The sequence below is a fragment of the Phoxinus phoxinus genome, assembly GCF_949152265.1.
Source record: "Phoxinus phoxinus genome assembly, chromosome: 25".
In the NCBI taxonomy this organism is placed as follows: domain Eukaryota; kingdom Metazoa; phylum Chordata; class Actinopteri; order Cypriniformes; family Leuciscidae; genus Phoxinus; species Phoxinus phoxinus.
The window spans coordinates 12,832,293-12,845,872 of NC_136900.1; the positions used below are offsets into that span (position 1 = coordinate 12,832,293).

The 13,580-nt window shown below is 37.0% G+C and overlaps 2 protein-coding genes across 2 annotated transcripts; one reads left to right on the forward strand and one right to left on the reverse strand.

The window, feature by feature from the left end:
• The first annotated feature begins 3,003 nt into the window (after positions 1-3,003).
• Positions 3,004-7,595, forward strand: LOC306994158 (zinc-alpha-2-glycoprotein-like). Its single transcript, XM_079604545.1, has 7 exons — positions 3,004-3,118; positions 3,768-4,025; positions 4,178-4,447; positions 5,455-5,733; positions 5,817-5,933; positions 6,595-6,627; positions 6,818-7,595. The coding sequence occupies exons 1-7, from the start codon at positions 3,064-3,066 to the stop codon at positions 6,898-6,900; spliced, it is 1,095 nt and encodes a 364-aa protein (XP_079460671.1). The 5' UTR covers positions 3,004-3,063; the 3' UTR covers positions 6,901-7,595.
• On the reverse strand, positions 7,509-8,627 carry mespab (mesoderm posterior ab). The gene is made up of 2 exons (XM_079604548.1): positions 7,801-8,627; positions 7,509-7,681 (listed from the first exon to the last, which is right to left on the reverse strand). Exons 1-2 carry the CDS (start codon positions 8,461-8,463, stop codon positions 7,628-7,630), a joined length of 717 nt encoding a protein of 238 aa, XP_079460674.1. The 5' UTR covers positions 8,464-8,627; the 3' UTR covers positions 7,509-7,627.
• Positions 8,628-13,580: the final 4,953 nt, after the last annotated feature.

Sequence of the window (13,580 nt, forward strand, 5' to 3'; positions counted from 1 at the left end):
TAGTGGAGAGAAGAAGGAGAGAAGGTGTTTGGGAGTGGGAGGGGTTGGACTGGGTTCCTGTGTGTGTGGAGCTGAGAACTGACTGCTGATAGTTGTTGTTTTGTTGGTGAAGAAGTTGGCAAAATCATCAGCAGTTAAAGAGGAGGTGGGTGGTGGTGGAGGTGGACAGAGGAGAGAGTTGAATGTCTTGAAAAGAGTTCATGTGTTAGCGGTGCTGTTGATCTTGTTGTGAAAATAAGAAGATTTTGCAGCATGAACATCAGCAGCAAAGGAAGAGAGCAGAGATTGATACATACTAAGGTCAGTTGTGTCTTTTGATTTGCGCCATTTCCTCTCTGTTGCCCTGAGTTTAGTCCGGTGTTCACGAAGAACCTCAGATAACCAGGGGTTAGAGGGAGTAGTACGTGCTGGCCTGGAGGAGATAGGGCAGATATTGTCTAAAGAAGAAGTTAAAGTGGAGCATAAAGTATCTGTTGCGGTATTAACATCCAGAGATGAGAAGTGTGAGTGTGAGGGAAGAGAAGATGACACAGCAGAGGAAAGATGGGAGGGAGAGAGTGAGCGCAGGTTTCGTCTGAAAGTAACTGGTAGGGGGGTTGGTGGAGCATGGGTAGTGAGTTGTAAATTGAAAGTAATGAGGAAATGATCAGAAACGTGGAGAGGTTTCACCAAAATGTTGTCTGTGATGCAGTTGCGTGTGTATACCAGGTCTAGTTGGTTGCCTGATTTGTGAGTACCTGAGGTGATGAGCCGTTTGAGATCGAATGAGGCTAGGAGAGAGATGAAGTCTGTTGCATTCGGCTTCTCTAGATGAATGTTGAAATCACCAAAGACTACAAGTGGGGTGCCATCCTCAGGGAAAGAAGACAGCAGCACATCCAGCTCCTCTACAAAGCTTCCCAGTTGACCTGGGGGGCGATATATGACTACAATATGGATCTTAATGGGAGTTGTAAGTGTAATAGCATGCTATTCAAACGAGTAGTTATTGCAGAGAGAGGAGAGAGTTGAGTAATTCCAATTGTTAGAAATGAGAAGACCTGTGCCCCCACCCCTCCCAGACTGGCGAGGAGTGTGAGAGAAGGAGAAGTTGTTAGAGAGAGCAGCAGGGGTTGCTGAGTCTTCTGGACGAATCCAGGTCTCAGTTAAGCCTAAAATATTAAGAGTAGAGTGAGATGCAAAGGCTGGAATGAAGTCAGCTTTGTTGACTGCTGACTGACAATTCCATAGACCCATAGAAATAGAGAGAGGTGTGTGAGAGGATGAGAGAATGGGACGCAGATTAGCAGTATTGCGCTGCCTTCTGTGCGTGATGAGAGAGCGCCGTCGAGAGACAACAGGAATGTATTGAAAACACATAATTAGTAGGGAAATACTATACCAGTGTGCAAGGAAGAGGGAGAATAGGATACTTAAGTGCCTTGTAGGTGTCCTTGCTCGGTGGAGTTGCGCAGGTAGAGTCGATGGTCTTTACCAGAGTCGGTCTTCACACGAGGAGAGCTGAACGCTTCCCACTACAGAAATATAGTGCTTTCAAACGCCTGAGTGAGGACAGCTGCTTGTCCAAGCAATTAACACAGCCAAAGCAAATAATCCGAAAATGGGAGAGAATCGAAACTGCCTGTTTGGACAGCGCTACACTTAAGTGCTATACAATTTAAACTGCAATAGCCGTTTACATGAAAAGAACATTTCAGTAATCACACTGGTAACTTCTTTAACAAAGTAAAATCTCATAAGCCTAGAGAAGTCATTCAACTCATGTGATGTTTAGAAGGAAAAATATTGATTAATACCTTGATTATAATCCCTCAGTGAAGCAGCAGTGGATCCCAGAATCCACCCCTTCAATAGACATATCATGTCTGTGGATGATAATGTCATCCAGGTAATTTTCAACCCCTGACAAGCCAGTTGATGGTCATCATCTTCTGAAATGCCTTGGGTGTTGAAGCCAATCCATAAGGAACACAACAAACTCCGTCGTGAGTAATAAAGACAGTGAGGTCACGACTGTCCTCATGCAGTGGCACTTGGTAGTAAGCATTATTAGTCAAGTCAATGGTAGAGAAAACAGTATAACCATTTAGAGCAGAGAGTAGTTCATCCATGTGTGGCAATGGAAAAGACTCCACAATCACTGTTTTATTTGGCGCTCTGAGGTCAACACACATCCTAATTTTACATGACTTTCTGTGTAACAACAAATTCAATCTGTTCGTCATACAAAGTGGCCGTGTCTCATCAGAAAATTTGGACTAAACTGCTCAATTCATATGGATTAGTTTTACGATCTCTTACAGGGCAAAACTGACGCTCGACATATTGGCCTATATACATTCGACACTTTATGTGATTTTAGATGGAAAAAAAATTACATTTACTTTCCAATCACATCCTCCAATTCAAGCACATCTTTAGTGATCCAATATCTCGGATTTTGTTCTGTGAAATCAATATTTTGCTAAAACACACTGTCGCAGACTGACATCCATTTAAAACATGTCCACATATCTACACTTTTATATTAGTTTTAGTGTTATATTAATATTAAAATATTATGTTAATTTTGTTATTACAAATGTTTCTGATGCCATTAAGGTAACTGACTAAAGACTTCCACATTTATTGTGTAGCCTACAATAAAATTCACATAATGAGCTGTAATTTCTCGTGAAGAAGATTAAACATTAAATTGCATCATAAAAATGTCTTGCTCCGCAAAACAACATGAGCAGAGAAACATTTTCAAACAATTTTGTCTGTAACCCCCTATCCCCCCTCCTCCTAAAAAATACAGTTACTAAATTGTTGCTGCAAGACATATAGTTATGGTCTATATGTTCTGGTAAAGGCCACTGTTAGTCATGGAAGGTTTCAGACAAATGCGAAAGTGAAAGATAAAACCTGTTTGTGGTGCAAAGATTGCCTAACAGACATGCATTGTTTTTTTATTGCTAGCTAAATATTAAAAGATAAAGTTGAGTCAAAACACTCACCAACCAAGGGTGGAAGAAGTTTATTTCAAAGTTGCGAGTGTGCCTATAGGCCTGTGTCAGAAACATGGAAAAAAGTTTTCTTCTTTTTCTGCTTTTGCTTCCAATAACTGCTCCAAAAGGTAAGATTTCAAAAGAATTCAATAAAACCAATTTTTGTAAACTTCAATTAAATTTTGCTACCTCTTTAGAATCTGTTTTGGACACGTCTCCTCAATCAAACCTGCTTCTACAAGTTTTTAAGTGTACTTGCATGCTGAGTTGTTCTTCAATATGCAGTAGCTAGTTTTTATCATTGTAAGCCTGAAAAGCACATAAAACAGAAATGTATAAACAAACTGATTAGACTTTTAAAGTTTGGTGTTATTTTAAGATGGAGTTAAGAGTTTTTTTTTTGCCTGTTTAATGCATGTGCTAATTGTTTCTTCAAATTTGAAATAAAAATACATGTTATGAAACACCAGTACACCTTTAAATGGTTCTTTTAACACCTTTTTGACTTTCGAGAGTCTGCATTTCCTGGTTGCACAAAAACAGCTGGTCCTATAAAGGTGTTTCTGTAAATATTTAAACTGCTTTGGCTTGCTGTCCAGAATGAGTCTTAAGAATTGAGAGAATTGTCACTGACTGGTTTTAATTTATTCAATGCAACACTTTAAATTTAAATTTAAACATCATTAAAAAAAATTAAATACATCAAACATATCCTAACAATTCTAAAAACATATCAGTGGTTTTAGATGTTGCTTACAATGTCCTGTTCTTTTCCAGGCTCTCACTCTTTGTGGACGCTTGCAACGTACATTAAAGGACAAACGCCATTTCCTGAATTTAGCTATGTAGCGATGTTGGATGATATCAGAATTATGTACTATAACGGTGAGACGAAGACACTCATTCCAAGAGGAAATACAACAACTGAAGACGACGTGTTTGATTCCAATGATCTCCTCAGAATAAGTGACAACATACAATCATCTTTTATGGGGAAATGGGCAATAGCAACCAACAAGTTTAACAAAACTGATGGTATGTATTATACAAGACTAGGTTTTAATAGAAATATACTATACTTTAAATTATTATTATTATTATGTTGTTGTTTGGTTGAGCATGTAATGGATTGTTTTTTTCCCAAATAAACACCTTAAAGCTTTATCTCTCCATTAAAGATGTTCTAGCCCTTCAGAGGCTGGTTGTGTGTGAACTGAGAGATGATGGTGAACCGGGACAAATGATCACACGAGATGCTGTCGGAGGCTCCACCACAGATGAGTTGCTTTATGTTGACAAGAACTTCACATACCAGGGTCATTTAAACATCTCGGCCCAAGTGCTGAATATTCATCTTGAAGTTAGCATGAGGCGTCATGAAAGTTTTTACCAGCCATTCTGCATCAAAACACTCAAGGGGTATCTTGAAAAAAGGAGAAATCAAGTCAATAGAAAAGGTACGATGACTGACTCGCAGCTAAACTACAAAAAAAAGTTATGATGTTGTGATGATGAACCAGGTCAAGGACATCATCACTAGTGTGTCAGCCTAGTGTTATTTTGAATTTATGTGGTGGGTTGATTGCAGGAATAGTTTGTGTATTGTACGTTAACAATGTATAGGTGAATGGACATTATACCAACATCAAGTGTTCAATGTGTTAATGTTTTGACGGATAATAGAGAGTCATTGTTTGTTTTAAATTATTTCTTTATTGTGTAGGTTTACATTTTATATCACATGTTAGATCTTGCCTGTCTGAGCCAGGGTTTGGAGGTGGGTTCTGGTAGTGCGCATATCCAGAACGTACCATTTTACCAAATGGAGGTAGACATGAGTGCTATGGGGTGTTAATGTTTGAGTGTTTGGTTGTATGTTATGCATGTTTGTATTATGATTATTGTATGTCAGCAATGAGTTCTTGAACGGTAGTTAGATTTATATTATTTATGTACTAATGTTTTGCTGTGGAAGTCCGTGATGATTGTTACGGGGAAAGGTTCCACCCCGTGATAATGGTTCGTCCTACTAGAGTTTGGCGGGAAACTTGTATATTTAAACCATTGTCTGAGCATGTTTGGGAGGGGATGTTGCATCCAGTGTATACTGTGCAAATGCTTGAACAGGTCTGAGGTGAGACCTGCTGATGTTTTGTGGATGTGCCACTAGGCATTGTTTAGTGCCAGTTTTGCTGCTCACAGCCTTTTTCTTTTGTTTAAGCACTATCTGTTGCATTAATTTTTTTTTTTTTTTTTTGTATTTTGTGGTCTGCACCTGGCAAAATGGATTTATCTAAAATAAACCACAACTGGCATTTTGAAAATTACTCCCTTGTACTGAGCATTCCTAACTTCTCCCAGGCCTCTCGACAATTCTCTACATGACAGATGTACATTTAGCATTTTTCCGACCAGTAGCCTATATATTGAAATAATATCTTTCTGTTACCTTTTTTCCCCTCAGTGAAACCGCGAGTCAGACTGATTCAGAAAGCAAACTCAGATTCTGGAGGGTTTCGTGTGAGTTGTTTGGCAACAGGATTTTACCCTCGTCACATCAACCTGACCCTGTTCAGAGATGGACAGCCTGTATCTGCTCATGAGATCACTGGAGGAGATCTGCTGCCCAATGGTGACGGGACGTACCAGATGAGGAAGAGTCTGGAGATCAGTGCAGACAAACACACATACAGCTGCTCTGCCACACACCTCAGTCTGGACAACAAACTCCACGTCACTTTGGGTAATGATTTGGTTGTGAGAAAATAATAAAATCCAGTAGTGTTTTTCAATTGTTTGTAAGCTTTTTAATGTGTTTATTTTTAGAATTTGATCCTGGTGAACCATTTAAATCAGTGATTCCTTCAGTGCTGATATTTTTGGCTCTGCTGTTGGTTTTTGGGACCGGAGCCGTCATATATAAATACAGGAGGAGAAGAGCAGGTAAGATCAACTCTGTAAGGAATGAAAAATACCTATGGCTGCATCCGAAGTCACATATTTCCCTATAGGTGAAAAACAGTATGTGACAAAAGAAGTATGTCCAAAATAAAAGAATAGCCAAAAAGTACCCGGGTGACCTATAAATCCTGGCAAGATTCTGAAGTGAACTGAAATTACTTTGCAACCATTAAAAAAAGTATGTTCTATATAGTATGAGTGTGTGTGTAGTATGAATGGATGTATACATCCATGTTTATTATCACGTGTAATTGAGTCACGTGTAATTGAGTCACGTGTAATTGAGTCAGTTGAGTCTGTGGAGAATTTGTGAATGGCAGTGAAACGACTCAACTGACGCTGACAGGAAAGTGTGCTTATAATGGACACTTTACTGTCCCATGAGGCTACAGTGGAGAATTTGTGAATGGCAGTGAAACAACTCAACTGATGCTGACCGGTCACGTGATAATAAACATGGATGTATACATCCATTCATACTACACACTTATACTATATAGAACATACTTTTTTTTAATGGTTGCAAAGTAATAACTTATTCAAAATGAGTACCGGTACATGCTCAAGAGAGTATGCGATGTCGGACGCAGATATATCCTCAGGGAATTTTTTTAATGCTTTTTAACTTCCCTTCATGTTCTAGCATCATCTAAAAGGGATTATTCCTCTGCTTCGAGTGAGTAATTTGTTTTAAATATTATTTTTGTATTATTTTCACATCAGAGTGACTAAAGAGTAAAATGCATTGTTTACAAACACAGTTGATTACTGGAGTCTATAAATATTATATTTATTGTATAATGAATATTGTATTAGTTTTCATTCGCACATTCGGTTGACTAATCAAAATTTGATTTAATTTTCAGCATCTGAAGAAAGCACTGACACAAAATCAACACATGAAGCACAAGAGGAAGCTACACAGTTGAGAGAAGCATTAAGTAAATGAATGAACTAAGAACCTCTTCCAATTGTAAAATTAAGAGGATTGGATTATTGTAAAAAGTAAAAATAACAGTAATTACACAGTACATATACAATCTTGTGATGACAGACAATTTTTTTTTAACATTTTGTACAGATGCTCATAGCATTGTCTGCATCTCATTGCTTCTGTAAAGAAAATAATTTTAGACGTAAATAATTATGCCATTCATTAAAATCCCAAAGGTATTTCACCATAAACTGTAAAAAGATTATTGTTATACATTTTACAACTCATTTACATTCGTTTTTCTATTAATGTTTAATTCAATGTGTTAGGCTACTTGCTGTTTCTTTGTATTATTGGTGAAATTTACTAGCAATATCTGAATGAATTCAATGAATTCTTTGTTTCCTTTTGCAGTGAATTTTAACCAGCTGTTCCCAAGGTTATTTCATTTCAAGTCATTTTTTTGTATTTGTGCCCACTAAAATGATTTTATTATAGCAGCGTTTGAATTGTGTTTTAAAAAAATGTATGAGGAAAAAACAAAGAAAATGCAAAAATTAGTAATATTTTAAAGCATTTAATTGAAAAAGACAATAAATAAGCATATGTACAAATGTATTCAATAGAAAAATATGTTATCTGATAAATATGTACAAATAATCAATGCAACAAACAAATAAAGTCTTTAGATAAAGTTTTCACACAGTGACCATGTGTTTTTGGCATATCCTCTCCGCGTTCTTCATTGAAAAAACTGATGGCTGTATGTAGCATCATGTGTTGTTGTGCAGGGAAACTGTTAAAAGAAGAAAAGGGGAATTCAGCACACACTTAAATCACTGTGCAACAAACAAATAAAACTCTTAGTCATTATCAAATAAACATAAATATCAGTGTAAAGAAAAGCCTCCTTACCATATAGGATTGTGCATCTCTGAAGTGTGAAGAAGGAAAGTTGTTTTCCATCTGCTGTGTTGAATCACTGAAGGCTGTGAATGTTGGACAGTTCTGGACGTCGTCTTGCCCGTGTTCCTCTGGCCCATCCAGACACCAGGTTTCAGTCTGAAGCCTATCTTGTGAGAAGCATCTCGGTGATGTTTCATGATTGGAGGTCTCGGTCTGTTCCAGCTGAGCAGAAAGGTACGAGATGTAGCTAATAGTGAGGCTAAGGGTCTCAATCTTGGTCAAGGTTTGTCCAGGAGGAGCCACAGAAGGAGGTAGGTAGTTTCGGAGATGATGGAGAGCTTTGGTCAGATCCCTCATCCTGAGCTTCTCTCTTTCGCTGGCCGTCTCACGCTTCGTTCCAGGGTTTTTGGACCTGGAACGCCTCTTTCCCTCAGCAGGAAGAATTATTCTGGGTTTTTTAGCTGGTATGCAGTCGATGTTGGGTTTCCCTGCAGCCTCCGGTTGTCTTCCAGCTCCCCAACAGCTGGCAGGAGGAGAAAAACATCCAGAATCAATGGAGGAGCTCGGAGAAAGACTTCCACAGGCACTGAAGTACCCAGCATCAACGCTGGTTGGTGATTCAAACTGGAATTTGGCTCCCTGGAGCATATACGGAGAGAAGTTAAACTCCATGGTTGTGATCTTTCAGCTGAGGAGATGTTTCCTTCTCGTTCTCTGGTACCTGAGTGAATGCTAAAGAGCCGGAGGCAGAAGCCCAATATATCCAGGATGAAGAGGTGTGATGTTGCACCTCCACAAGGCGCTTGAGAATTTCAAAGCGGCAGAGAGACGTCACACCAGGGGCAGGGGGTCTCTGGGAAAACTCACATCACTTCAAGCACAGGTGGGAGGCGGTGAATGCGGTGGTAAAATAACATTCATCGGTGCAGGACAAGTTCAAGATACATTTACAACTAAAGAGTTTTTTTTCCATTTATTTTTATTCATTTATTCACAGAAGTTTAGTACTATGTCACATCATTAAAAAAATCAACACTCTAAAAAATGCTGGGTTGTTTCAACCCAATATTGGGTAAAATATGGTCAAACCCAGCTGTTGGGTTAAATTTTTACATTATATTTTTAACCCAACGTTTGGGTTTGTCCATATTTTACCCCAAATTGGGTTGAAACAACCCAGCATTTTAAGTTCCTTTTTAAACTATTGTTTGTAGTTTTAATCAGCAGTATAAAGCTAGGCAAACAAAACAATGCCATTCAATTTTATGTTCCATTTTACAACAAAGTAGGCAGGTCTTGTTGTATTTTATAGTTTAATTTATTTATTTATTTTTTGCACTTTTTACACACACACACGCACGCACGTTGAGTTTTCATATTTCATGTGGACTTTCCAGATAATGATTTTAATACTATACAAACTGTATATTCTATCCCCTAACCCCGAAACCTATCACAGAAAACGTATATTAAAGAAAACACAATTTAATGCGATTTACAAGCTGTTTTCTTCACGGTGGTAAAAATGTCAAGGGTTTCAAATATTGCCATCTTTAGACATTTTGTCCCTATAATGTAGGGAATACCTGAACCACACACACACAACACAACTTTCTGCATTTTTACATAAAAAACAAACAACTAAATTTAGCATGATTTATAAGCTGTTTTCCTCATGGGGACCAAAAATTAGTATTACTATGGGGAAATTTGGCCCCCATAACGTACACTCTAAAAATAGTTTCAACCCATATAGGGTCAAATATGGACAAACCCAAATTTGGTTTCAATTTGTAATATCTTTTTTAAAACCAGTTGGGTTTGTCCATATTTGACCCAAACATGAGTTGAAATAACCCAGTATGTTTAGAGTGTAGGGTTTACCATGAACACATTTATTTATGCATTCATTCTTTATAAAATTGTTTATTATTTGTTGTAAATGTATTAAAAAGTTAAGAAATGTAAATGTCTTATGTTCTGCTTTTTATATAATGCTTGCTCTCTCAGAGTAACACATCTTTTCGTGAAGTGTGTAGCCTGTAATCTGTCACTTGTTCACAGGTTTTTGTTTAGACAACTGACTTTTACCTTTTATGACCTCATGGGAACTCAGGAAGGAATAAAAAAAACAGGGCATATTTGAAATGGTTGATTTTGAAAACACAGTTTTACTTTTGTATAAAAATGTAAAATACATCATATACCTGTATAAATAATAAATGTTACTCTGAATTATACAATACATAGGCTAAATATTCCAAATTAAAATTACAATATAATTAAAAAGCAACTAGTGCAAAATCGCTGTTTATGACGCATCTGCTTTTCGATTTGAAGCAAGATGAAATATTGCTGGTTGTATATGCAGTTGTTGTTCTCTTCTCGCTCTTCCTCAGGCCTGGGCTTGTGGATTACAGCTTCAGTGTGAGTAGCTCTGAGGAAATGGTTCCCAGACCACAACGTGTCACTTTTAGCTCCTTCCTGCCCTGTGCTGACCTCAAATAATTAGATTTGGACTGTTCCCAGACAACACACTGATCTGAGACAACACCAGAAGAAATGTAACACTGCTGATGCCACCAAAAAATGAGAAAGTTATATATTCTGAACATGAGGTTAGAAGGGAATTCAAATGTTCAACTGACATAAAGGTAATTTTTGCATTTAACGGCCTGCTAGATAAAAATATATATAGCAAACTCACACAACGCCAAAGTAAATAGCAAACGCAAACACCAAAAGACAAAATTTGTGCGCTCAACTCATTAAAAATGTCACTGTTCACTGTTAATTCACCGAGATGTTGATTTAAAGTCTCAGACCTCCCTGCAAATGAGTTGACTTCTCCCTTTTCAAAGCGTCTTAGTTTTTCCTACAGCATCAAAGGTCGATTAGCACATCAATGTGAAGTGTTTTTCTTATCCTGCTCGGTTAAATGTTGATTTGAGGTAAACAACTAAATTGTCTAAATCCTTTCCTCCCAGTGCTCTGTAAGCTGTGTATTGAGCTGCACATTAGCATATCAGTCACAGGGTCAAGGGTATCTAAAGCAGAGTCCTGGTTCTAATTACCCCAGTATCTCACACCTCAGGACGGTCCTGGAACGCATGCAGCCGCCCGACCCCTCTCGCATTAGAGGATTATGAAGATAAGGATGCATGAAGTTCAGGCTTTTGAAGCCGGGATCATCCACTCCAGACTTAGAGGTGCGAGATGCTCTTTTTTGTTGATCTGTAGTTCATTAAGAAAGAGATTCTGTTTGCACAGGCCTGATTAGTGCTTAGCTGACGGTGAGGCTTTTGTGTAATAAGCTGGAAAGGCTTTGGGGATATCATGTTATTTCTTTTGTTTTATTTGAATAGTAGAGTTTAAATAGTATTAAATATAATTTAGCTACAGGGAAAGATGTAATCTGAAAATGTAATGTAAAAAACAAATATAAGTAAAATATGAATTAATTCAAAATAAATGTTATATATTATATAATTTATTATAATAATATACAAAAAAATTATTACATATAATATTTTAATAAAAAAATGTAACCCTTTTTTCAGAGCAAGATACAAGCTGTATTTAAGTTTATGACTGATTTAATGGTCGATATCTCGAGTCAAAATATATTAATGCTGAAAGTAGACATTTATTTAGCAAATTTTAAACTACATTTGCTTTAAAAAAAAACAAAATACATTTTGAGATGAAAGCAAGGTGGAATAAGCACTTTTGATGATTAGAATATTCAAATATTTGAACAAAATATTTGCTAATTATTTGACCTGGCCAAATATAAAGGTATATACCTATTTTAGTATGCTTGTAGAGAAAGATGTTCCAATTAAAGGGATGGTTCACTCAAAAATAACAAATTCTGTCATCATCCAAACACCATCATTTACCATCAATTACAATTCTGTCATGTTGTTCGAGTTTCTTTGTTCTGATGGAGGACAAAAATATATTCACATAAAAGAAGATATCTTGAAGAATATTGGTAACCAGACAGTTGCTGTCCCCCTTTGACTTCAGTATGAAAAAAAAAACCCACTATGAAAGTCAATGGGGAGAATTACCAATTTTTCTAATTACCAGCATTTTAATTACCAGCATTACCATCAATAGGCTACCTTCTTTTATGTTCATCAGTTGAACAAAGAGACTCATACAGGTTCAGAACAACTTGAAGGTGAGTAAACAATGACAGAATTTAAAACTGTCCCTTTAAGCAACTTCTATCTGTCTCATTTATTCCGTTAGACCACCAGAGGGCCTCAAAGGGTATTTTTTTGTAGCCTAAGTAAAATAATCTTTTTTTTTAATTTAATTTTTAAATATCGTTCTTGATGTACAAATGTTCAAGGATAGTCTTTTTAGGGAGTTTTTCTAGACATTGTTGCCTTTAGCTTACTCAATATGCCACTATTTCCTGTGAAGCTGCTTTTGAATGTGTTTTGGCTTTTTAATAACAAATAAAAGTAAATTATATCATGTTTTGAAGAACATGACTTTATCACACTTAATATATTTATTAATATAATTTTCTCACAATCTTTACATGAACACATATATCTGCCTTAATAGGAAGCATTTAACCCTCAAAAAAGGGATCATAATATTTCAATTTTATGCTGTGCTGGTTTTCTTTTATGTTGGGTTTTAACTGCATATTAAATTAGCTTTATCTGCTGTAATCTGTGGTTCCTACCCAGATAGCAAAATTTGTCTGGCCCACCTCTGGGCCTCATCCTTGCTTCAATTCTGGCCCAGTTCTGGCTGGGTCCCCGGCCCGGAACTGGCCCCACACACTGAAAACGGACTCAAACAACTTCCTCTGGCCCAGATTTGGCCCACACCCTTTAAAATGATTCTAATTTATTGATATGGCCCAGGTCTGGCCCAGGCACTGTAAGACAGATCTGGCTGAGAGTCGGCTGGGTCCCCGGGCCAGACCTGGTACAGAGACTGCAGTGAAGCACAAATTCAACCATTTAAAAAGATTAAGGATTTTTATTATAAAATTAACACTTTAATTAACAATTACATGTATTAACAATGAACAAATACATGATATTAACATTAATTAACAACGCCAATTTTAAACCACAAAATAACAGGTAAATTATATTTACTCATTCTCTTTCACACACAAACTCTTTCACTCTTTTCTCTTTAACACTAAATAAATTCCTTTTACAAATGTCAAGTCACCATTAAATATATAGCACTATATACAGTAATGACTGTTTCAAAGCACCTTTACAGGGTTAAACAGGAAAATGATCAATGATGCAAACAGAGTTCATTGTTCAGCTGAATTTAGTACAGTGTTGATTTTGTTCTGTTCAATAACTGTATAAAGTATATCAATTATAAAAAGAGTCAATTTTCATTATTAAGCAGCTCTGCAGAAAACAGTGATGTCATCGTTCAGCTCAGTTCAGTTCTCATATAATGGTGTCAATGCAGGCAGATCAATAATATCAAGAATAAGTGTCCCCAACCAAGCAAGCCAGAGGTGACAGTGGCAAGAACCCAAACTCCATCAGTGACAGAAAACCTGGCTCAGTCGGGGGGGCAGTCCTCCTCTGGCCAAACAACGAACATGGTGTGTGTTAGGATTCAGACTGCTTCACAAGTCAGATTGTGGATTGATATCATTCAGAGTATTTTATTCAGCTCCTTTTGCTTGAAGATTGGAAAAGAGTAGCAAAACTTGAGAGCACGTAGATGTGAATTTGAGAACTTGTACAATAAATATTTGTACTTGTACAATAAAATTTACACTC